This window comes from Dipodomys ordii, unplaced genomic scaffold (assembly GCF_000151885.1).
Source record: "Dipodomys ordii isolate 6190 unplaced genomic scaffold, Dord_2.0 Scaffold56, whole genome shotgun sequence".
NCBI classification, from domain to species: domain Eukaryota; kingdom Metazoa; phylum Chordata; class Mammalia; order Rodentia; family Heteromyidae; genus Dipodomys; species Dipodomys ordii.
Window position 1 is genome coordinate 6,597,381 of NW_012267272.1, and position 26,051 is coordinate 6,623,431.

At 47.1% G+C, this 26,051-nt stretch overlaps 1 protein-coding gene across 2 annotated transcripts in view; it reads right to left on the minus strand.

Annotated features, from left to right (window-relative positions):
- Window positions 1-26,051, minus strand: part of Hipk2 (homeodomain interacting protein kinase 2) — a 120,665-nt gene that overhangs the window by 53,962 nt on the left and 40,652 nt on the right. For both annotated transcript variants that reach the window (XM_013021676.1, XM_013021677.1), the window contains exons 2-3: window positions 933-1,056; window positions 512-631 (exon numbers count right to left, since the gene is read on the minus strand). In XM_013021676.1, coding sequence (XP_012877130.1) covers window positions 512-631; window positions 933-1,056 — 244 coding nt within the window. The remainder of the gene's footprint in view (window positions 1-511; window positions 632-932; window positions 1,057-26,051) is intronic.

Genomic DNA, 26,051 nt, shown 5'->3' on the forward strand with positions numbered 1-26,051 from the left:
GACACTCCTGCTCATGTCCCTCTTCATCTGCCAGGGCCACCACAGACATTCCTGCCTGGCCCTCCACCACATATAGTAGTAATTCTCCCCCTTCCTCCCCCACCCCTCCTGCTCCCACAGGCTTTCTTCCTTTACATGATCAGCCAGAGCTGTGGTATGTGGTCTTGTGTCCTTCCGGACTGTGAGATCCTCATATACAAGGTGTAGCTTCTTTCTTTCCCTAGTCACCCATCGTGGCTCACTAGATCAAATTCTGGGAGTTTAGTCATCTCAATTTGGGGACTGAGCTCCTCCCGCAGCAGTGGGACAAAGGAAAAGATGCTTTCAGATATCCAATTCAGCCACCCTGGTTATCAGCAACTGCCTCCCTGCAGTCCCTTTATGCTGACTGAATTAAGATGAGTCCCAGGATCGAGCTGCTCGTGTCAGAAGCTCCCCATGAGTGGGCCTGAGCCCTTCTTTCCTGCATGCTGGACCACTTGGTGAGAAGGGGAGGGGACACTCTTCCTACCTTCAGCCTCCACAAAGGATACGGTGAGTCTGTGTCACGGTTGAAAAACCTCGTTGTCTTTGTCCCTGCACTTAATAAATATTCAGCTGGCAATCCTTGTGTTTGTGAAATATACCGAATCTGCAAGAAAAGAGAAGGAGGTCAGGGCTTTTCCTGTCACTGTACATATGGCACATATGTGGCTTTAGTGGCTTTGACAAAAAATGGAAATGACAGTTTTATAGGGAAAGGAAGAAGCACAAAGAAATCAGGAGGAATAAAGAAAAAAAAAACCAGCAAGGCAAAGGATGCAAGGAATAGGAGACAAGATACAGCCTGCAATAGCATCCATAGCTCGGGTAATAAATGAAATGCTAATCCAGGGTATTTTCCAGACGGAGAATGAGCTCTTGCTGTGAGTCGCTGTGTCATCTGGACCCACCTGATCATATTCTGAAGCTCCTGGATATAATGGCCAGCCCAGGAACAGCTCGGCAATGACACAGCCCAGGGACCACATATCAATCGCCTCACAAAATGGTAGACCAAGGATGATCTCAGGGGCCCTGGAGAGGCAGAATGGAAGAAACCATTAGCAATATGGAAACACAGGGAGCTGTTTTCTGTATAATTCCTAGCTTGCCAGCCTGGGGTTTCATAACTGATTCTGCCTATATATAAAGAGCCTGTGGTTCTTGGGAAAGGCTGTCTTGCAATGAGCCTTCCAGTCTTTGTCTTGGTCTTCTTGTTAGAGGAAGACATGGTTAGCCAGCTGGCAGAGAGGAAGGGAAGGTTGGTGGTGGTAGAAGAGACCTAAAAGAAACACATCTATTGACTTAATTACCATTAGGGTTCAGTCAGGTGAGTTGACAATCCTTTTAGAGTAAGTAGGAAGTTAGCTTGTCTAGCTCATTCTGGAACTCTATAGAGAATGACTTTGCTTTTTCTTCCTCTGCCAGAAGTTCTGAAACACAGATTAATCCACTTTCCAGAATATATAAAATAAACTGTCTCCACCTAAAATATTGAGATTAAATCCAATATTCATTCATGCCAACAGGAATTCCCATCAGACTTTCCCAAAGCAAACACTGCTCTTGTTTTTTTTTTCATCAGCTTCAAAAAAGATAATCTCTATAAAAGTTTTTTTAATATTACAGCTATAGAACCCCATTTATGAAAACATCATTTGAGAGTCAACCAGAATTCCATTAAAACTCGACAATAAGCTCATTCCTGATGGTAGAGTTTAATGTCCTTTCTGATGATAGGCAATGTCACATGTTGGAGATTAAAAAAAAAAACAAAACCCCAAAAACCAAAAAACCCCACAGCAACCCAAAACAATCCTGAATATATAGTTGGTAATCAAATCCAGGAACCATAGACCATACCTTCTTTTCTAGCATGTGCCACTACTAGGTAGATAGGGGAAGGATTTGGAGAAAACCAGGCTCAAATTTTGTGATATGAACACAGCTGATTTTCTTGATGTGACTATAGCTCATTTTGTGCTGCTAATGAAATAAACCAGCCCAATTTATTCTTTCTCCAAGGGTCCTGTGTTGTTTGGTGATGCTGTAAGAGGCAGATCTGCTGCTCTTTCGGCAGCTGGGCGTGGGAGCCAGGCCCAGGAGGCTGTGCTCTGCCTAAGTCACCTTTCACTGAGCCAACAGGAGGGAGAGGAAGGGGGCTGTTGGTCAGCTTGGGATCTTCCGCTACTAGCTGAATTTTCTCTGTTCAAAGGGCTGCTGGAAGCCAGGTGCTACACCCATAATCCTATGTGGGAGATAGAGGAGAGGACCATGAGTTTGAGACCAGCCTGTTATCGAAACTCTATCTTAAACTTATAAACAAAAAGAGGTCTGGGGGTGTGGCTCAGGTGGCAAAGTACAAACTCAAGGCCTTGGGTTCAATCCTCAGTATGATGAGGATAAAAAAAGAACAGCTGCTATCTCCTCAATTTCTATGTGCATTCATTGCTCATTTCTTTTCTCTATAAAATAGTTAAAAATATCAAACCTCCAAAGCCTTGCCTTTTCAGATATACGAGTGCTTCTGTAGTACCACCATAACAAAGGGAAGTGCTATGTTTTTAAATGTCCCCCGACTGTTAAGCTGGTCCCCAGAAGTATGACTGGGCCTAGTGGAATCTTTAGGAGAAGGGGCCTGCCTGGTGGGAGGTCTTTAGGTCATTGGGGGTGTGCCACTGAGGGGGACTGTGGGACCCCTAGCCTCTTCTACTTTTGCTTCCTGGCTCATGAAGTATGCTCCAACCAGTGAGGTCAATCAATCATGACTGGAACTTCCAAAACTGTGAGTCAAATTAAACTCTTCCTTTTATAAGTTCAGAAAGGGATTCACTGCTGGGGGCGGGGGACGCCGGGGGCATGCTGCCTTGGTGCTGTTTAGCAGATCTTCCACTGTCCCCTCACTCTGATGGCTGCCAGTGCTCTCCTGTCCCCTCCCCCTAGGGCATCTCAGTCTCCTTCAGTCCTGCTGCTGATGGTGTATTTGTGCAATGGAGGCTGCTCCTGCCCTCTCTCCCCAAGAGCTGGGATGCCTACGGCAGTTCCCCCAGAAATCCAGTTGCTGAAAAGATCAGCAGAGTGGCTTCTGCTAGCATTGCCAAACCAAGCGGAACCTTAAGAGAAAGCCTTAGTTGGGCTGATGTATTTCATTGTCAGCACAGTGCCTTGAGTCACAGTTTAAAAACTATCCCTGGCTGCATCCTCCTTGTTTCACACGGCCTGTATCCCACCACCTGCCTGGGTCATCTGGGCTGCACGTGACCCCTCTATCAGGGCTCCCGAACTCACAGTGCATAACCGATTAGATTATTACTAGATCGTCTCTGCCGGGCTTCTAAGGTGGATTCAGTTCATTTAACAAAACATCTCCCTTAGAAAAATATCAGAACAGAAAGCTACAGAGAAAATGACTGTGGGGACCTGCTATTCCTCCTGCCTCTGTTCTAGAGTGTGAGGGGCCTTAGCCTCTTGGAGAGTAGCCTGGTCCAGGCAGCCAAACGCCACTCTGATGCTTGATGACACTACAGGTCCTGTCTTAGTGAAAGGAGGGTCTAATTTCTTCAGGCCTTCCTGGCACCCAACCACAGGCTTCTCCCTTCTGATCACATTAGCCAATTGGTTCTTGTGTCCCCTGGGTACCTTCCAACCTTCCAACCTGTGGACACTTCTCATTCCAGTTTCTGGTCCATGGTGCCTAAATCCAACTACTGAGCCTGTCACACATAATACTGCCATGCTCATGGGTGAGAAACACCTGACATAGGTTTTTAACAACTGATATCACAAAAACAGGGCTCTGAAAATAGCTTCAATCATCAAGAAAAGGAAATGGCGGCCATTCATAGTGCTGGGGGCTGTATGTGAGACAGGATATATGTCTTGCTCCTGGCCATAAAGAACAAATGCTCAAGCATGGGACGAGGTGGCTGGGGGACAAAGAAAACAGAAGCATAGTGCTGTCTACATAGGGACCGTTATGCCCACAGGGGAAGGTAACAATACAACACAGGTCATCTGCAGTTACATGTAAAACATGAACAATAGCCGGGTGCTGGTGGCTCACACTTGTAATCCTCACTACTCTGGAGGTTGAGATCTGAGGATGGAGGTTCAAAGCCAGCCAGTGCAAGAAAGGCTGTGAAACTCATATCTCAAACAAACTACCAGAAAACCAGAAGTGGCGCGGTGGCTCAATTGGTAGAGTGCTCCTCTTGAGCAGAAGAGCTGAGGGACAGCACCCAGGCCCAGAGTTCAAGCCCCATGACTGACAAGTCCCCCCCCCCAAAAAAAAACAACAACAAAAAACATGAACACTAGAAACACACATGTAAAAACAATACCTAACATACACATACAACACACCCCAGCTACACCCTTCTTAAAAAAAAAAAAAGGTAGATTGTAACAGCAAAACAAAAGTAGCCCATCAAAAGCAAAAACCCAAAGTCCAAGCCTCAGACACAATCTTCCTTCATCTCCTGGAGTGTTGTCCTGTCTCCAGTCCCTGTCCTTTTGACTAGACACCTATGTTCCCCACTTTACCACACATTTGCCTCTCAGCTGCCCCCAATGGGACCTGTTTGCGGCTCCCAAGTGCTGAGCTTCTCAGCTCAGCGACTGACCCCATCTTTCTTTCTGCATGGCTGACCATCACTCCTGTTCTGGAACATTTATTCTTGGTTTTCCAGGCTCTGCTTGTGCCATCCATTTCCTTTGCCAGCTCATTCCCCTCCACGCACCTGCTACATGCCGGGAAACTGCCAGCTCCTTGCTCTTCTTCCATTTTTACCCATGTTAACTGTGTGTCTCTACAAAAGATAGGCTGATGTCCTGAGAACCTTAGAATGTGACCCTATTTGGGAATGGGGGTTTTGCAGGTGTCATTAGTTAAGATGAGGTCACAGCAGACTTAGCTAACGATGTTGATACCCTTATAGGAAGAGGGAAATAGCAAGACAGCCATAGAAAGACAGAGGCAGAGGTTGAAATGACATTGCCAGGCCAAGGAGCACACGAAGGCAGAAGCTGTGAGAAGATGGATCCTCTCCTAGAAACTTCAGAGGGCGCATGGCTTTGCTGACTTGATTTTGGTCTTCCATAATCAATTGCCTTTTGTTGTTGTCAAACCAGGACTTAAAAGTCAGTACCTGATACTTTGCTCATTGACTGGTGCTCTACCAACTGAGCCATGCCTCTAACACCTGCACTTTTTGGTGTCAGTCCTGGGGCTTGAACTCCAGGCCTCAGACTGTTCCTGAGCTTAAGGCTATCATACTACCCTTGAGTCACAGCTCCACTTCGGGCCTTTTTTTTTTTTTTCTAGTTAACTGGAGTAAGAGTCTCACAAACTTTTCCTGCCCAGGTTGACTTCAAACTGTGATCTTCAGATCTCAGCCTACTGAGTAGCTAGGATTCCAGGTGTGAGCCACTGGTGCCCAGTCAGATTCTACTGCTTTAAGCCACACATTAGTGTCGCACTTGTTATGGCAGTCCTCGGAAATGAACACAGTAATTCTGCGTTCCCATGGGTTCAGTTCCACTCATAGTTCCAGATTCCTGTCACCATCTTGGACATTTTTCTGGGCTCCACGCTTGTGTCCTCAGTGTCTGGTGTCTTCTGCCATGTCTCCATGTTACATGGAACTCTTCTCTGCCCTTCTCTGTTCCCATTCCAGCAGATGGAATCACAGCCGACGATATGGGACAGATCACTGAGCCGTCCATCTTTCTCTCCCTCTCTTTCCCTCTCCTAATCAATTCGACCAGCTCTGGAGTCTATCTTGAATCGGCCCCCGATTCTCCATGTGCCAGGCACAGTTCTGGCCCTGGCCATCCCATGTCCCTTGGAGCTGCCTTTCCAGTCTTTCCTTCCTCTGATGTATTTTCTCAATAGTTCTACATGTTTTCAAACCTTTCAAGGTTCCCCACTGCACTCAGGAGGAAATCTAAATCCCTCTCGTGAACCAGGGACCCTAGGACCAGGACAACACTGCACTGGCATTTCAAACCACTCTTGTAGCTCTGGACTCAGTGATTTCCTTGAAGTTCCAACACCCTGAGCACCTGGGTCTGGGCTGCTGTTGCTTATGCTGTGTGCACGGCCCACAGCTGCCTCCTTCTCATCCTTTACCTCCCAGCTTAATTGTCACTGCCACAGACAGGCCTCCCCGACACCAGTTAGCCTCCATCTACGGTGCCAGAAATGTCATTCCCATTAACCCACTCACTGCCGTCTCTCCTGACCAAGGCCAGGAGGGTGGCGCGCAGTGCCCGGCATTCGGTGGCCACTCAATCAACACATGTTGATCAAATCGAACTTGGTTAAATAGAAAACAGTGAGACCATGTGACTGACACTGCAAGTTCCAAGGCAGCAGTCAAGAACAAGGAATGGGAATCAAGGCTTGGGTGCTGGGACAGGACTTGGTCAGAGAGAAGAGGGGCAAAGGCATATGTGCTGGGTCTCTGCTCACTAGTGCTGCTCACCTGTAGGGGTGTATACAATTAGTGCAGGACACACAGGGGGAGAGTGAGGGGAAGGCATTTGTAGGTGGCTTACCGAAGGATTAGAGTACAAAGGAGTAGCCAGGGGGTTGGACATAGCTCCAAGGTCATGCAGGGCTAGGACTGGAGATCTCTTTTTTTTTTTTTTTTTTTTGGGCCCGGTCATGGGGCCTGAACTCTGGGCCTGGGCACTGTCCCTCAGCTCTTAACCCAAGGCTAGTGCTCTACCACTGGAGCCACAGCGCCACTTCCGGCTTTTTCTGTTTATGTGGTGCTGAGGAATCGAACCAAGGGCCTCATGCATGCAAGGCAAGCGCTCTACCACTGAGCCACCTTCCCAGCCCAGGACTGGAGATCTCTTATTGTGGCCATTGTCATTACACTCTCGAGAATCGATCTCCTAACTCTGAAGCCCTCACCCTGCCCAGCAGGACCTTCTACTAGCTAAATCAAGTCCTCCATCTGGGCCTCTACGACAGCACCACTTGCTCATCTCCTGCCTTTGGTTTCTACCTTTTACAAGATATCCTGAGTTCCTCTCCTGTCCCTAAATATGCTTTCTTCTTTTCTCTTTTGTGTCAGTACTGGGGCTTGAACTCAGGACCTGGTCACTGTCCCTTAGTTTTTTTGTGTTCAAGATTGGCACTCTTACCAATTGAGCTATAGCTCCATTTCGGGATTTTTGGTCATTAATTGGAAATAACATTCTCATGGACTTTCCTGTCTGGGTTGGCTTCGAACCTCGATCTTCAGATCTCAGCTTCCTCACTAGCTAGGTTTACAGGCATGAGCTACTGGTGCACAGCTGCATTCTTTTTTTCCCCCGGCACACATGGCAATGCATTTCTAACATGCCCTTCTTCCCTTCCCATTGCCGCCCTTCTCCCATGTTTCTTCACTCAAACACATGCTGCCCACTTCCTATGTGCCTGCCTCACCAGGGGTGAAGATGCAAATACGGATGGCAGACTTCCACTACACTGGCCCAGTAAACACCGAGCACCTGGTGCCCATGGAAACATTGCAAACGTTATTGGTTATTTGAGACATCAGAAATACTTGGATCATACAGTGAAGCGTTAGACAAAATTCACACTTAGGAAAGAATTGTTTCTTTCCAATATTCTCATAGCAAGACATGGAAAATTTCCTGTTCCTGCAAAACCAGTATAAACCATTGTCATTTTTCGACCCCTCAACACATTTGCCTATCTGCAAGGGCAGGGACCGTGTCCCACTTATCTCTGGTCCCCAGTTGGGCACAAAGCAGCTGCCAGCCAACAGCTCATGAATCACTCAGAAGGCAGGGGAAGCACGACACATGGCTATCTGCCCCTCGGTAAGCCTTGGGAGACTTCAGGCCACGCAGCTGTCATCCTGCAGACACCTTGTCCTCTCGCACTGTCATTCACAACTGAGTTCCTGAGAGTTCAAAAGTCGAGTCTAAAGTATGTTTCTTTCTGCTCAGCTGCCCTGATGGTTGCACAGGCACCTATTCTTCTGTGACGCTCACTCTGACCAATGGTCATTCTGATCCTACCCATCCACTCCTTTATTCAGACACCACTTACTGGGGATGGCATTGGGCTGGAGGTTTAAGATCAAAAACTGAACCAGATCCCAGGAGTCTTAGCTAGGGGGCCTCGGGGACAGCAGCTCAGGTGCCCCATGTGAGCTTGTCCACAGAGAAGGGGGTGAAACCTGAGGGCAAAGCAGGGCGACTTCTGGGAAGATGTCTGAGCTGGGTCTCAACAAATGGCAAGACAGGGGTGGTCCCTAGCTTTGGGCAGCATGACAATATGTTGTTGGTGCCCTCAGCTCCCCAAGTCTTTGTGCATCTCTAGTGCCTGGGGCCGGAAGGGTCCTTAGTACGTACACATTTCAGGAAGAAATGACTTGTGCCAATCGCAGCCCCCAGCTGTCAGCGGGTTCCTTGTCTCCTCCCCCTGCTGGCTATCCAGTCTTGGCAACACCTCCGGCAACCAAGCAGGCTGCTTGGCCTTTCTGTTTCAGAGTTTTCATTGGGGGTGGGAGCCTGATTGTCACATTCCTTCCACAGAGGCTGTTTCTGTCCTCAGCTTGACTCCAGAGCGAGGGGACTGCAGGCTCCAGAGCCCGGGACGGGGGCTCTCCTGCCACATCCGTGCCCACTGCTCACCTTCCCCGCCACAGCACCACCCCAGGCAACTGTCTCACGGAATCTCCTCAGTGCTATTTTGGGACATCAAAAATGCTTTAAACATACATGAAGTGTCAGACAAAATTTGCACCTAAGGAAGACAGGGACTCTTTCCAGCATTCCCAGTGCAAGACATGGAGAAGTCTATTTTCAATAGAAGAGAAAAAACAACTGTCATTTTTAACACATCAATTATTGAAGCTTTGATATTTAGCTCTGCTAGCTCTCTTGTCAGTGCACATAATGGAGAGGCTATTCCTAGATGGGCACAGATCACATGGCCCCGCAGGGGGTGACCTCAAAGAGGCATGAGACCACAGATGGGAGCCCAGTGACATCATTGCTACCACTGTCAGGCCCCTGCCCTAAACCTACTTCCTGGTGCTAGATAGACGAAGATGAACTTAAATAGAACAATGTAGGAAGCACTGTGCACAGAGCTGGCATACAGCAAGCAATCAATAAGTGTTAAATCATTTATCTATCCTCTAAACTCACGTGACAGTAACCCAACAGCAACAAAAAGAACATCTATTTTCTTTAAAATTAAAAAAAATTTTTTTTTGGTGCTAAGGATGATAACCAGGGCCTCACACATGCTTGCTAGTGAAATCTGTACCCTTAGACTCCTCTTATCCTCAGTGTGTGTGTCGGGGGGGGAGGGGAGCACGTGCCACTATTAGGGTTTGAACTCAGGGCCTGGAAACTATCCTTTAGCTTTTTTGCTCAAGGCTAGTGCTCTACAACTTGACCCACGGCTCACTTTTGGTTTTTGGGTGGTTAATCGGAGAAAAGAGTCTCATGTGCTTTTTTTTTTTTTGCCTAGGCTGGCTTTAAACCATGTTCCTCAGATCTCCACCTCCTGAGTAGCTGGGATTACAGGTATGAGCCCCTGGTGCCTGGCCTCTTTTCTTCATTTTTAAAGCCCTTTACCTTCTTGCACTTTGAAACAGGAAGACTAACCAACAACCATATCCCTTCCCATCCCAGAGCTCCCCATCACCCAACTCCAGTGTCCATTTATTTGCTCCCATACTAAGGCTGGCCACACTCACAGTACTATGAGGAGGGGACTGAAAAGCTAGCTCCTGCCCGACCTCAGAGTCCTTTAGCTTTCGGGATGGTTGTTATGAGGCCAGGCTGATGCTCTGGACTGATGCGGTCAGATTCAGTAGGAACCAATGGGTTAAATGCTATGTCAGCTCAAGGCATCCAAAGCAACAGAGGTCTGAGATATCACCTCAGCTACCACAGCCCAATAGCAGCCTGGAACCAAGGCCCCATGGGGGTCTGCGGTCCTCTGATAGAGCAGGGACAAAGGTCACAGGCACTGTGACATGAGCAATCAACTGGTAACACGAATCAGAGAGTATAGGAGAGCTGAGTGTTTCTGGGAAAATGTTACTCCATTTTTCTGAGTTTTTATTTCAACATCTATAAAATGTGATTATTCATCTTGCTTTTTCTCTTGTCTCTAAGGAAGCTTATGAAGATAAATCATGGTCTGCAGAATTATAAAGCAGTTTGAACTCCTTGGAAGTAAGACAGTCTATTAGTGCTTGGTATTTTATAATCACCGATATTATGAGGTGTACTCAAATTGAACTGCAGTGAAAAAAGCCTGTTCCCACAAATATATGTAGATTGAAAGTAACCTCGGTATGGCTAGGGCAGAAGCAATCAAAATGTAAAATTGTATTTCAGATGGGTTGTTAAATCTTGTGTTTCCACTGCAAAACTAAGGAGACTGGCAACGCCAGTGTGAGCTCTCAGCCACTGCTGAGCTGGTGACCTGAAGGGAGACGAGGAATTACATCAAAGCAACACAGGACCCATGACAGGGCAGCTGAAATGGAAAGAATAGGGAGGATGAGACAACTTTAGAGAAATTGGAGCCTTAAAACTTGGGAGTTGTGTACAAAAGATGGCCTAAGGGGTAAGGGCTGGAGAGCACCCTGGGGCATCTAGTCTGAGAGAAAACATACTCTGACCACAGGTGTGAGCCAGGAACACAGCATTGCATTGGTACACGATGAGTTCATATGGTGTCTGGGGGGACCCATTGGGGTTCAAGCGCTAAGGCCCAGCTAGTCTCCAGTCAAGCTGGAATTTGGTTGTGAAAAAGAGTGTTCTGGGCAGATGGGAGGTGTGACAGGAATCATTTTGTCTTTCATTTGGGCATTAGGAAGATACACAGAAGGAAAAAGGGACTTAGGGGTGGGATTCAAAGAACAAAGCCCAGGCTGGAGCTGAGCAAGAGCTCTGACTGTATGTTCACACAGAGCTGGCTTTAGAAATCAGACCAACTCCTGGAGACTCAAGCTTTGGGCCACATTCTGCAGCAGGGTTCTTTGCCCTGCAAATGAGCTGAAGAGACATCACGGTAGAGATCGATGTAAAGAGAGGCTGACCCTAAAGCAGCACAGGCACTGTTCGGGCCTTCTGGGGGGCTAGAGCTTGAGATAACACACTGCAAGTTAACCGCAGAGAGGTATTAGAAGTTTGACCTGGGGCCACTGTAGACGCCCATGCCTGTGCTGATGAAGATCAGTTCAAGACCCCCACTGGTGACTCTTGTGTTTGAATATATTAGGCTATCACCCAAAGAAATGTTTAAGACATTGGAGAGAATCACTGTACCCATATGGGTGATAGAATCACAGTTTGGGTGAGAGGCTGACATCATCCTCATGCCACACTTGGACAGTCTCCCAAAGAGAGCTGCTTTCTTGATTCAACTGGCCATTTCCAGTACAATGTTAGGATCGGGGTGGCAGTTGTTGTGATTTGTATTGGCAATGAGTAATTTGGCTCTAAGCTTTTCCCATGTGTGCGTTAAATGCATACAAACATGTGCACGCACGCACAGACACATATACACATGCATGTGTATTTCTTGTGCTGATCTTTGGTTCCTACCCTGCGAAGGGTAACACCAAAATCGAAATCTAACTTTCTTGCTAATATAATACCAGAAAGTCTTGGCTCTGGGACGTCAATGGAATATCGAGTTCCCAGAGGCTTCTGATGAGGTTGGGGTGGCCGGCACACCAGCTTGCAGGTGTCTGGAGCACATCTTGATGCTAGCCTTTCAATTTGTGATTACTTAGTAATGTGTGAACAACAAAGCAAAGGTGTGCACCCACCTAAATCACACTGACTTGGGAAAATGTGAAAAGCAAGAAATGAAGGGGAAAAAAGACAAAGCACAAAGAACCACAAATCTGTGAGAAATGTCCTTAAGAAGAGCAAACTTAGGTCCTATCTAGGAACAGTCACAATGGATCACTTCAATCATTTGTGTTGCACTGCAGCTCCAAGAATCTTTACCTTCCTGGCATGTGTGTGCCCATGTAGCCTGTCTCCAAGGTCCCCTAGGACCACAGCGTCACCAGGCCAGTTGTTTTCCCAAAGTAGGTGCTCAGTAAGCATAATAGACAGTTCTGTTATCTGCCTGGGGAGCTGAATCATGAGATCCTGCATGAATCCACATGTAGTGATCTTTTTTTTCTTTTTGGTGCTGGTCTAAAGCTTGAACTAGAGGCCTGGGCGCTGTGCCTTAGCCTGATTTTCACCTAGAGCTGTTGCTCTACCATTTCAGACACCACTCCACTTCCAGCTTTTTGGTGGCTCACTGGAGATAAAGAATCTCAGGGACTTTTCTGCTTGAGGGGACTCTGAACTGTGATCCTCAGATCTCAGCCTCCTGAGTAGCTAGGATTACAGGAGTGAGCCACCAGTGCCTGCTGATTCTTTCTACACATATGCTGTGCTATAGGTTCTTTCAAATATATAAAAAAAATCTTCACTGTCAAAAGCCTGTCTTTCTTCCCATGCACCATCCTTTCTCCTCAAAGTGACTTTGAACCCAGTTAGTGCTGGTGATGAATGTACCACACACAGGAACAAGCTGTGGGGGGGCAATGGTGGGTGGCTCCTAAGTCTCAGTTTCTCTGCCCTGATGTGGCTTTTAAACAGGTGAGCAATGAAATAGAGAATGCTGGGAAAAACACAGCTGGGAGAGCGTAAGGGCAGACGGAGCCCAGGGTCTTGTCTATGGTGTCCTGCTCAGGGTTTCTTTTGTTGATTGAACCTGGGGGCTGACGCTGGGACTCTGGGAAGGCACTGTCACCCACCAGCTTTCTGGGGCCACGTTTTCCTCTGCTCTAGGGAGGGGATGGCATTTTGCATAGGCTGCATCTCTGCTTTATTCAGCCAGGTGACACATTATCCTCCAACACAATGACAAGGAGGCACCTGGCTGGGGAAGGGCCAGCCTCTTCTATGGAAAGTATTATTCAAAGCTCACACTCTACTCCAGATAAAAGCATGCAAAGAAAGCACAACTTTACCAATTTAAATGTCAGTCTTCTCATTGCTTTAACATTTAGCTTTGGTTCATGGTGAGAACTTGGTAAAAGTTTGCTGGATAAATGAACATGCAGCAGAAGACTGGCTATGCTTTCCTTCTGATAGTTCCCCACGCCTGTACTGGAGAGTCCGCAGCTCCCTGACAAGTAACTGCCCCCCACAGGAAGCTCATTTTCAGGCTATCTCCTTCTAATACCATCTGGTCATGCAGCTTGTGGGGCTAAGTCACAAGGCATTGTTCACGGCTGATGGATAAGACACTGGTGATGGAAGCTTGCTCCTGTGAAAAGCATGTGCATTTGGTGTCACCAATTGGAGCAAGACCAATTAAGAGAGAAGCCAGAAACCTGAGCTATGAAATAGAACCCATGGAGTAAAGACGCCAAACTCATGTGAGAGGTGAATTTCCACCTCGGCCTCAGGGATGGTCCCCTAAAAGAACAGCAAAGAGGGTTCCTGCCCTGTACCGTGAAGCATAGCTAAGAGCCATAGGCCTAAACCTAAGCAAGTTTTCAACTGGAAGTCTGGAACCATCCACTGGAGTGTATCTGAGCCAGTTGGAAGAGGATATGGCCTAGTCCTTAAGAGCAGGTAAGAGGAGTCAGGCAGATGATGCCTGGCTTTCTGGGCAAGTGAACATGGATCTGACTTTGCCAGGAGACCAAACCATTATGGGGATGTCCTTCACTTAATTCTATAGCCAGAATAACATCTTCTTTTCCTAATTACTGGTTAGGATCTGTCCACACTCAGGACCAGGCAGGAGATGCAAGAGCAGCTGGTTTGTTGCTGCGGCAGAATCTTGCTAGACAAAATGGGCACCAATTCTAGGTATCAAGGATAGTTTATTTAGAGACAACTTTCCAATATGCACGTTTAAGAACCTGAATCAAGCCCCAAACAAATCAAACCCAACTTGGCTTTTGTTTGGATCAGAAGAAAAATTCAGCTGGCTCTTTCCATCTCCCACTAGGGGGTGGTAAAGTGTAGCAGACAGGTGATGTGAAAGCCACATGAATTGCTAATGGGGACAAGGGGTGGACCCCACTGGGGACAGCTACTGCACCTCACTGCAGGAAGCCCAGTAAACTGAGAACACAGGAGATATTTCTGTCTGTGGGGGTGATGGTAAATTGGTCTCAAGATGCGGACACTACTACTTCACTCCATCTTCCCATAAACTGACTTCATTCATGGGAACAATGGAGCCTCTTTGTCATCCAAGAGCTGGGACTTTTCTTTGGAATGGAGCAACATTTAGCAAGAAGAGATTAGACTGTCCATTTTGTTCTCATGAGCACAGAACACTACTTTAGCCAAGGGAGCTAACTGGGCAAGCAAAGAATCACCACACATTAGCTGGGAATGGGAGAAAGAAGGGAGGGAGGGGAGGAGACCTGGGGGGAGCATGAGAGGAAAAAAAAAACCTCATGCAGCACAACTCTTGAAACTCCCAGCAGTCAGCACACGATGCCCCTCCCCCCACCATTCCCAGGCTCTCCTCCACACCTCCACCACAGTTTGCCCCTTAGCAAGGCACTTCTCCCGTGTCTCCTGTTGGAAGCCTTCAAGGCTTTGTCCCTCAAAGTTTGCCCTATGGATGTGCATTCTATGCTGTGTTCCTCAATAACTATAGCACTGCCCTTCTAGCTCTTGCTCTCTTCCTGTATTGTGAGGGTCCTTGGGGCTTGAACTCAGGGGCCTGGGCACCATCCCTGAACTTTTCTGCTCAAGGCAGACATAAAAATCTCATGGATTTTCATGCCTGGGCTGGCTTTGAATTGTGATCCTCGGATCTCAGCCTTTTGAATAGGTAGGCGTATAGGCGTGAGCCGCTGAGGCCTGGCTTCTTTTCCTTTTTTTAATGAGAACATTCTAGAGTCAGCATCTTCTTGCCTAGGTGGGCAGCATCTTGGTGCCACAGACTACATTTCTGATCTCTGCACATGTTGTAGCCCCCAGCAGAAAAACCCATATGCAGAACAGACACTGCCTGTCTCCCAACAGTCTTACAGAGACTGCTCACATTCACTAGCTAGAAGAATGATAGTTTTTCTACACCAAACAGTAGGCAAAGATCATAGCAAATGTGCAATACACAGATGTTTCCACAGCGAAGACTGAGTATGAGAGCAAGAAGAGGTGTGACTTATTATTTTCATTTTATTTTTTGGTAACACTGGGTTTGAACTCAGGACTCTTTGGTAAGGCAGCTATCCTATAACTTTGAGCCATAACCCTACTCCTGTTTTTGCTTTCACTATTTTTCAGATAGAGTCTCCCTTTTTTTTCCACTCAAACTATGAACCTATTACCTATGCCTCTTATTTAGCTGGGATGGCAGGTGCATCAATCATGTCCAACAACTAGGCTTGGCTTGTTCCCAATGTGGTCTTGCTAGCTCTTTTCCCCACACAGGCTTCAAACTGTGATCCTCTGGAGTAGCTGGCCTTAAACTCAGAGCCTGAGCACTGTCTCTGAACTCTTTTGCTCAAGGATAGTGCTCTACCACTTTGAGTCACAGCTCTTCTTCTAGTTTTCTACAAGTCTCATGGACTGTCTCACCCAGGCTGGCTTTGAACTGTGATCCTCACATCTCAGTCTCATGAGTAGCTAGGATTACAAAAATATGAGCCACCAGTGCCTGGCTACAAAGCCCTAATTTGTAAAAAATAGAAGTTTGACATAGGCAGTTTTTTTTTTTTTTTTGTATCTTTAAAACATCTAAGCTGAAGAGTGGTGAGAATGAGGAGAGAGAAGGCAGCTAGGGAGATTAAAAAAATTCATCTAAACACAAAACCTCTAAGCAAAAATGGATATTTGAAAGAAAGGCAGGGATCGCTCTGTAAAGATCTCAACTTCCTTCCTCCAAACTACAAAGGTCGGGGCTGGCATGTGACACAGTCAAGTGGAAGCTGGTCTCTGCTCACCTCTGAGCAGCTATGGAAGTAGGTCCTGGGTTCCCCATGAGATCAGAAGCTCCTTCAGGAGGGAGAAGCTATGTGGCTTCCTAGGAAAGCACCTGGCAGAGTGCAGCTGGCCTGCTGTGCACAGCAGGTGCCCAGTCAGCATGAACCCACTAGCTGGGAAGGGCTCTGACACTGGGCCCTGGGCCTTTCTATCAGATAGCCTCAAAAACTGTAGTTTTCAAACCATACCAAACTCAAAACGCAAACACCCAAATACCCCAAAGATTCAACTGGAAAGTCAATTATTGAGGCCAAACGAGACAACTATGCCAAACTTGTTAACAATAGCTGTGTGACAACCAATGCAGTGAGAAGTCTAGTCTCTTCCTGCTTCTGGGCCACATGGAGGCTGGTGAACTTGGGATAAGCTGGCTGGGGGGCCTGAGGAGTCACAGCTCAGACCAGAAAATCCTAGAGACACATGGAGGGCATTTTAGGTTCTTGGGGCTATGTTGTAGAGAGCTGGGTTCTGGAAGCACAGTGCCCAGCCTTTCTTGTCACCTCCTTGGCTGCATCCATAGCAGCATCACACTTCTGTGTGCACACGTTTTATAAAAAATGATTCCATTCTGCACACTGGAGCTTTGGTTCCATTTCCCTCGGGGCAATGAGGGCCCTTCCGCATCACCACGCAGGACCATTCCCCAGAGGGCCTCACGCAGCCGGGGCGGTGACACAGAAGGGAAGGATGCTGCGGGCCTTTTTCCTTTCCTCGGATGTATTGTGTTCAATATGGACAAATATTTGTGTAGCCTCTGTGTTTGCCATTAATACTGGGATAGTCATTAGTGATTAGGTTTTTCTAGGGGAAGGAGCAAAGCACAGGGGAGAAAGCAAAACCCCAAACGGAAGGCCAGGAACACTCAGGGCTGGCATTTGAAGGTGTAATTCTAAAACAATATGGGAAAAGGCAGAACTGTATTTCCTCTGTTCTTTCTAAGGGGAAGTTCAGAAAAAGGTCAGGAAGAGAACAATGCAGGGCATCTATCATACAGCCTCTAGCCTAGAATGGTTCCTTACTGGCTGCTGCTTCAGCTTCACTTCTTTTCTCAATTCTGTAATTGCTACCTCCTCCTCCTCCCCCAGCCACAGATCACAGCCACCTCGGCCTCATGAATTATACATCTCATTTGCTTTTACTAACACTCCCACCACGGCAACTGTGGGCGGCTGCCGGGGCTGCCTCAGGGTGGCCTGGTGGATCCCCAGGTCTATGGTTTTGTTTATTGGACAAACAAAAACTGGCTACCAGTGGGGGTTTTCCTAGGAGAAATCACTGGGGGTGCCTTTCCTTCCCCTTAACATTAGTACTCAGGTGCAATCTGACTGAAACGAGCATTAGGGATGATGTTCTGGGGCCTGAGGGGTTGTAGGTCCTCACTCAGTGCTCCTCTCTGACTTGGGAGTAGGTCAGAAGTGCCACGCATGTGTGCCATGGAAAGAACTGGAGTACCCCACTCTTCTCTGACCAATTCAGAGTGCCCCAAGGGAAGGTCTGGGGCATTTGTCTTCATGAGGGCCATTAACATACTGCATACCCTTTGCACAGGATGTTCTTCCTTTGAAATACTCAGCTTGGTAGAGAAGTGTCATCCCAGACAATGGAGAGAATATACGTATACAACAAGAAACACTCCATGGAGCAGACAGGGGTGGGTACTGAGTTCCCTCCGAGACCAGATGGCACACCTGAATCTACCCTTCTGAGCAGTGCTGCAGGTAGGCTTTTAAAATTTATTTATTTTTTAAAAGACTGTAGTTACTTTCAGGGAAGACACTTCTAACACTGACTATAAAAACAGGATACTTCATTTCTGAGGTTGATCTCAGGAACATAACAGTAAGTGGGATACAAATCACTGTGACATAAGTGTTATTCTCTTAGCTTCCTTGAAAAACTACTCTCTGTGTTGGATCATGTGTTTATGAAGGATTTACTGAGGGCTTATGGTGAGCATAGTAAGGGCAGACAGCCTCTAAGATGGCCACTCTAAGCCACACCTCCTGGTATTCAACATTCATTTTCATTGTCCCTTCCAGTACTGAAATGAAACTTTGTAACCAGTAAGATATTGCAGAAATAATAACATAGAAAGCTGGGCATGGTGGTGCATGCCTATAAACCTAGCTACACAGGAAATGGTGATAGAAGGATCAAGATCCAAAGCTGGCCTTGGCAAAAGCAAGAGACCCTATCTGAAAAACAAACAAACAAAAAGCAATGGTGTTAGGAACATGGCTCAAGTATAGAGTGCTCGCCTTGCAAGCATAAGGTCTTGCCTCCAATTCCCAGTACATCCTAAAGAAAAGCCAAAATTACAAACTGATGGGTGGCTTCTGAGATCAGTCCTAAAAGACAGTGGCTTCTGCCTTGTGGGGTCTTGAATCATTTGCTCTAGGAGAAGCCAACTTCCATAGTGAGATGGTACTACAGCCAGTACTGGCTTGCCAAACACAAGAGGGTACCAGCTTGGGTGAAGATCATCCAGCCCCAGTCAAGCCTTTAGGGTACTATGGCCCCAGAAAAGGGCATCACGAACTCTTTTGACAGAGCCTGAGCTGGCACTATCCAGTCAGGTTGCTCTGAAGTTCCTGCCCCACAGAAACTGTGAAATGATCAACGTTTTTCATGTAAGACACTAAGTTTTCAGGCAATCTGAGGATGAATGCTATCCATGTACCAACTAGAGGACTGTGCAAAAGCGGCTCAAGCTGGGCCCAGGAAAGAGGACTACACGTTCAAGGCCAGGTTGGTTCCAGAGAACGAGGTTCTGTCTCAGAAAGCTAAATTAAAACAAAAGTCAAAAGAGAAAGGAGAGAGGAGGGAGGAGAGGAGGGAAAGAAACGTGAGACTTGCTCCTCTGACCAGACTTAGCTGATATCAGCACTGCTGGGCCTTCACCTAGGCCCTGAGAGTTATTTAAAAACCTGCAAATGGTGGGTGGCACAATGACTACAATGTCTCGGGAAGATCTCCAAGCACCAAAAGGCAGGTGGGATGGATGGGGCAACATGAAGGCCACAAAGGACCCTCACCTTCCCGCCCCCAGGAAGAATACCACAAACAGAAACAGAGAGAAAGAGGAGGGGTGTGTGTGTCACCATTTGGCCTGCTGCATGCGGTTTAGCTGGCTTATTATTATCGTTATTATTAACATCCACAACTCAGGTGGAATTTCCTGAAAGTTTAGATTTTCTGTTTCTCTTGAAAAAAAAATCAAACCTCAGGCAACTCTGGGTCTTACCTTTGCACATCCTAACAATGAACTCGGGCTGAGTGGCTCTATCCTCTCTAATGGCACCCATGCATGCCAGCTGCTGTAGGCCTCAGCAGCTGGTAGACAGGATGGCCTGGCCCTACAGGTTTGCGATTCAAAGGAGAGAGACTAAATACAGGGGACAGGTGGGATATGTAAATGGAATTGCTGCTTTCAGCTCTATGATGGGATACTGTGGTAGGTTAATCCCTTCCTCCCTCTCTCTCTCTCTCTCTCTCTCCCACCACCCCTTTCCTACCTCTCTTGCCTAGCCTGACTTTGAAATCATCATCTTCCTGCCTCAGCCTCCCAAGTGCTGGGTTTCTTGGCAGCGTGGCCACCCTGCCTGGCTTATAAAACTAGTTTTCTTTTGCTAAACAAAAAAGAAGTTTCATCGACAGCTGCCCCAGAGGCAAGGGACAGCTTAGAACTTAGAAGGCATGTAAACCAATGACTGTACTCTGCATTAAACAGCATGCATTTCAACAGGAGGAGTCTACGTGAAGTTTGTGCAATGTTTGTTTATGAAGGTCTTTATTATACGAGACCTCTGCTGCGAGGAAGCACAATGCTGTCTCACTTTGTATTTTGGCTTTTTGCTGTAACAATAATTGACAATAACACAAGAAAGGAAGGCTCTGGCGCCATAGCTCAGTCGCTATCTGCTGGATTTTTCCCTCCTACAAGATATAATAATATACCCTTTTGCTGGCCTTCTCCCAATTCTGTGTCTGAAAGAAGATTGTAATCAGTTTTCAGAGCAGCTTGCTCAGGAATTAACTAGCCAACCATTAGATCGCTGATTCTTGAACAATTCTCTTTGCAGCCCTTTACAAATTCCTAGAAAAGAATGTGAGGTTCACCTTATTACACTCTCAAGAATATCCTGCCTAGGTGGGTGAGAGCTGGAGAGGGGCCTTGGGTTTGCTTCAAATCAGTTCAAGAGCAGGACTGACGATGCCCAACCAAGGGAACATTCCTGTAGTATCTAGTGCTTACACAGCTGCCACAGTGGCCAATATTTATTGAGCTCCTGGCGTGTTGGAGACCTGCTGGAGTTGCCACACAGCCCTGCGCTCTGTTCACATGAAGCTGGTCATCTGGAGCAGGGCAGCAATGGGGGTTTACAAGGGCCCTCTCCTTCTCTCACTCAATAAGCATTGACCAAGCAGCTAGGACGTGCCGTCCACAAGACAGACAGTCTCTGTCATTATGGATCTTTAACTGCAGTGGCTATTGGTGGACTCAGGCTGGGGAAAACAGAGAATTCAAGGAAGCTGGATTTAAGGGTAGACTTCAGAGTGAGAGGATGGAAGGGCACTGCAGGTGAGAAATGACCTGCATGGAGCTGCAGATTGAAAACCATGAGGAATGTTCAAGAGAGCAAGGAAAGGAGCAGAGGCCAGGGCAGTGGAAGGGCAGGTGATGCCCAAGAGAACTGGGGTGTCATTGGTGCTGACTGGAGGTTTTCTGGGTCATGGTCCTGAGGTGGGCAACAGGCTCTTGTGTGATGTCTTCCCTCAGGAAGACCAGATACAGAGACAGACATTTGTCTTTAAACATGAGGAACTACAAACAGTAACATGGAGGCCATATGCATCAAAGAACATGAACTTCACATCATTTACACTCTCAAGAATATCCTGCCCAAGTGGGCAAGTGCTGGGTAGGGGAGATGGGCCGTGGAGAGCTACATGTAAAAATTGCTGCACCCCAAATGTGGTTAAAATGACTACAAATGTGCTGGGTGCTGGTGGCTCACACCTGTAACCCTATACTCAGGAGGCTGAGCTCTGTAGTTTGAAGCCATCCTGGGGAAGGAAATCAACTACTCAGAGAAAGCCAGAAGTGGCACTGTGGCTCAAGTGGTAGAGAGCTAGCCGGGCAAAAAGATCAGGGACAGAGCCCAAGCTTTGAGTTCAAGCCCCCAGACCAGCAACACACACACACACACACACACACACACACACACACACACACACACACACACACACACAGACTACAAATCCATCTTTGGATCTCCAAGGCACTCAGGAAGAGCAGAGTCTGTAGGGTGGCTCTGTGACAGACTTGAGGCATTCGAAGCTTGTCATCTGGTTCTGCTGGGCCCTACTGGGCGCTGAAATGAAAACAGCATGTGCGACTCCAAAGCATGGGCAGCGATTAGCAGGAGAGGAAAGCTCAAACAAGAAGGACCAGACTCAGTGTGCAGTACATGCTTACAAGTCCAGTAACACTCCGATTTTTTAAAAACAAGCTTGTTCATTTTGATATCTCTGGTAATATCAACTCACCCACTGATATTTATTTTGGGCAACAGTTTAAATCAAGAGAAAAGCTATTAATATGTTCCATAAAAGCTGCTCACGGGATTCCTGTGAGTAGGAGGTTGAATGGGGTGATTCTTCGTTCCTTCTTTCCTCATGGTCATTGTCCTCCTCCTCCTCCTCCCTCCCCTCTTCTTCCTCTTCTTTTCTTCCTTTTCCTTTTCTTCTTCCTTTCCTCCTCTTCCCCCTTGTGCTTCTTGTCCATCCTCCTCTTTCCTCTTCCTCCTTCTTGTGGTGGTGGTACTGGGTTTTAACTTAGAGCACTATGCTTGCTTGGCTAGTGCTCTACCAGTCAGCCATGATTCCAGCCTAGTTTTTTGGCCTGCTAATTTGGAAACTGTTCTGCCCTCTGCTGGCTTTGAACTATGATCGTATTAGCCTCCTAAGTAGCTAAGATTACAGGTGTGGTAGCTGTAAGAATAGGGTAATTTCTAAAGCCCTTGCCAGTGATACAATTTTGGGGCCTTCCCAATGCTTTGCCTCTGATCATGTGGAGGCTGTTAGGATGCAGGAGGAACTCACATGGGTTAGGAAGTGTGTCTAGGAATTAGGGCGTGGAGCTGAGGTCCTGCTGAGCAAATTACTGAATTCTCAGAACACAGGGTGCCCAGCTAATGGCTAGACCCACACTCACTTAAGGTGCAACATTCACAAGAAATGCAAGCCAGGGAAATAATGGGCAGAAGGGCTGGGAGGCAGAGAGAGAAATCAAGAGCAAATGAAGCAATTGCATATGAATAAGTCAACAGCCAGCACACTTTGCATGGAAGCTACAGTGCAGAGAAGGGGCGGGGTCAGAGGCTGCAGCTGCCCCCCTCTGCAGGTGGCTGCAGATGGCAGGGGTTGCTTTTTCTGTATGTGCCCCAAATATGCTTAATTCCTCTCACTTTCCTCCTTTCCCTTGCTTTCCTTCTCCATTGAAACAACATTGTTTACCTTGACATTAGCTCCACAACACAGAAACCAGCAGACAGCTGGGCGCCAGTGGCTCACATATCTAACTCTAGCTGCTCAGGAGGCTAAGATCTGAGGATCACAGTTCCAAGCCCACCCAGGCAGAAAAGTTTGTGAGACTCTTCTCTCCAATTAACCAACAGAAAACCGGAAGCAGAGCTGTGGCGCCAAGTGGTAAAGCACTAGCATTGAGCAAAAAAGCTCAGGGACAGTGCCCAGATCCTGAGTTCAAGCCCTATGACTGACAAAAACTAAAACCCCCAAACAACCAGCCAACCAACCAAACCAACCAACCCCGTAGACAGTCTACACAGCCTTGCTTACTGCTGAAGGAATGCACAAGTCTAAGTGAATGTGGGACTATCTTGCACCTGTAATTCTATCTATTCGGGAGATAGAGATTGGGGAGGCTCTCTGTTCAAGATCAGTCCATGCAACACACATATCAACCAGCAAGTCTGGCATGGAGAGTCACATTTTAATTCCAACTACACAAGAGCTGTAGTTAGGAGGACTGTGAGCTGAGGTCAGGCTCCAGGCCCCCAAAATATAAAACAAAGATTTCCTATTCACAATAAAAAAAAAGCATGGGATTCTAGTTAAAAAAAATAGCTGAAGAGGGGGTAACATCGTCCAAAAAGAAAGTACTCTTTACCTGACTTAAGTAACTACTGTAAACCCTTTGTATATCACATTTATAATAATAAAAATTAAATAAAATATTCAAAGTTTACTTCATATATGAAAAATGTTGCTCAAAGATGTTGCTTCCAAAATGAATAAAGATATTTTCAGAACACATTAAAAAAATAACTAAAGCACAAATGGGTTAGGGGCATGGCTCAAATGGTAGAGTTCTTGACTAACAAGTGCAAGGCCCTGAGTTCATGGCTTTCCTAGATTCAACTCCTAATGTCCTTCCCTTTCTGGTTAGATCTTTGCTATCATTTTGCCTAGCCAACATAGTGACTGATATCCTTCTTAATCCACTTTGATGCATGTTGGCTTTTTTCACACCAGAACGTTTCTCTGTCCCTCTTTAACCCTGTGCCCCTCAGAACTCAGCTCCACTTCACTTGAGTGATGAGCGATGAACTGTCCCTGCCTCTCTCAGGCTTCGGGCTACCCTGATGAAGATGCTCTGCCGAATTACCCCGTCCAGCACCTTCTGTCAGACAATGTTTGCCTCCACTCCACAGGTCCTGTTGTGGCTCTGAGCGTGGCTTGTGTTGGTCCGAATGTCCCTTTAGCCCTTGTCTGCGCCGTTTCTCCCTTTCCTGGTCCTAAGTCCCCAGGCCTTTCCTGTGCTGAGCTGGTAAGTCTGCCTGCAGCTTCTGCCTAGATATGGACAGGACGTGCACATTTCCCTCCAACCCTGGCCCCTGGCATCCTCCTCGGCTGGTAGGGACCTGCAATCTTGTTGGCCTCTCAGTCCTATCTGTGCCCCAGAGCCCATTTTAATTTTTTTCTAGGAAATCTTTCAGTGCATTCCAAAACTCTCCTCTTTCCTCTGCTCACCTTCCATGAAATCTGAGTCTTGTGAGACATCTAGTATTCGAGGTGTGACAGTTCTCTCTCTCCAATAAAGCCCTTTCTCTCTCTTTCTTTCTTTCCTTTCTTTCTCTTCTTCCTTCCTTTTTCTTCTTCCCTCCCTCCCTTCCTGCTTAGGTTTTTGGCGATGGGATTGAACCCAAGGCCTCTCACTGCTAGGCAAGAGAGCCACACTGGAGCCAAGTTGTAAGTTCCCTGGTGGAAGGAAGCTCATGGCACCATTTTCACCTGGACTCGTGCATCCTGAACATGGTGCCCACGCAAACACGGGAGCACTGTGTCTCACCATGCCATTGCAGACACCGGGGCTCTCTACCGGACTTTGCCACTTATCTTCCTTGTGTTCCTGGCTGGTTAGTTATTGAAATGTTATTGTTTCCATTCCCAAGTCAGGCCCCCTCAATGGTCACCTTGCCTACTGTGTTCCCCTAGCTGAGGAGCTACTTTCTTTAAGCACCTGATCACCTTGACTACTGTATTGGGGATAGAGTGACTAAGTGTCCATATATGTGAAAAACTGACAAGTGTAAGTTTGAATTCTCTCACTCATTCAATGTATGCCACACAAAGACTACTTGCAGGCTTATTCAATAATCATGAGCCAGATATTTTCAATTCCATGGAATTATTTTCATAGAATAATTTCCATGTGGAATGCGAAAGCAAGAAAGCAAATTTTCTTCTCAGAAACGAACTGAATGCCAACACTACTGGAATATATCCATCTCATAAACAAACGCAGTAAGGTCTGACAGGAGAGAGGCTCTGGAAGCGCGAATCTGGCTTATTAATAAAGGCTTTTGTTCTGGGGAGCACAGCAGACAACAGAGATCTGGTAGATGGAGAGAGCTGGGAAGTGGAGGAACCCCGAGGGAGAAGATCTTATTTGTACATTCCTAATTCCAAGTGTTCACGATGGCGGTGGCTTCCTGCAGCCTCCCCGGGCAGGACCCTGGTTCTCATGGAAACTCCTGCTGTCACTGTAAGTGCAGCTCCCAGTCTGACTTTTTCCATGTGAACTGTGGAACACAGAAAGCACATAGACTAACCCATACCAGAGCTGAGTTCTCTCCCGGAACCCTGGCTGGGGACGGCTACATGCTGAGCGACAGCGACCTGCATATTTCTCACTAAGGCCAACAGCATGTGCTATTGGTATGGGCTTACCCAAAACAATTGGGCCCTGTTTCTGTTGCAAGGGGTCCCAGGAGGGTTTTTCTGAAGGGAAGAGCACACTACCTTAATGAACTTGGTGGTTTTCTATGCCCTGTAGGTACACACCTCCCTCCCTCCCAGCCCTATTTCTTTGCTGGGAGTAGTCCTTTCCTTAACCCTCTCCTTGCCATTCCCAGTCAGGCCATTCAAACCCAAGTGATTCTCAAAGCATGCATGGTGCTGCATTTCATGCAGCTGAAGATTGAACAAGCATAGTGGAATGGCATTGGGTTTTCTTAGTATCTTTGCAAGTCCACCCTCCAGGGTCAGAGCTCTGGCCAGTTGTGTGTGTATGTGTGTGTGTGTGTGTGTGTGTGTGTGTGTGTGTATGTGTGTGTGTGTATCAGGGATTGATCTCAAGGCCTCATACTCATTCCCTATTTATTTATTTTTTTGGTTGGTTGTGGAGCCTGAACTCTAGGCCTGGGTGCTGTCCCTCAGCTATTCAGCTCAAGGCTAGTGCTCTACCCCTTGAGCCATAGTGCCACTTCCAGCTTTTTCTGCTTATGTAGTACTGAGGAATCAAGCCCAGGGCTTCATGCATGCAAGGCAAGCACTCTACCACTGAGCCACCTTCTCAGCCCACTGTTTTTTTTTAACTCAAAGGTTCTACCACTTGACCCATACCTCCAGCCCATAATTTCGCTGGTTAACTGGACTTTTCAGTCTGGGCTGAATGATTCTCCAGGTCTCAGCCTCTTGAA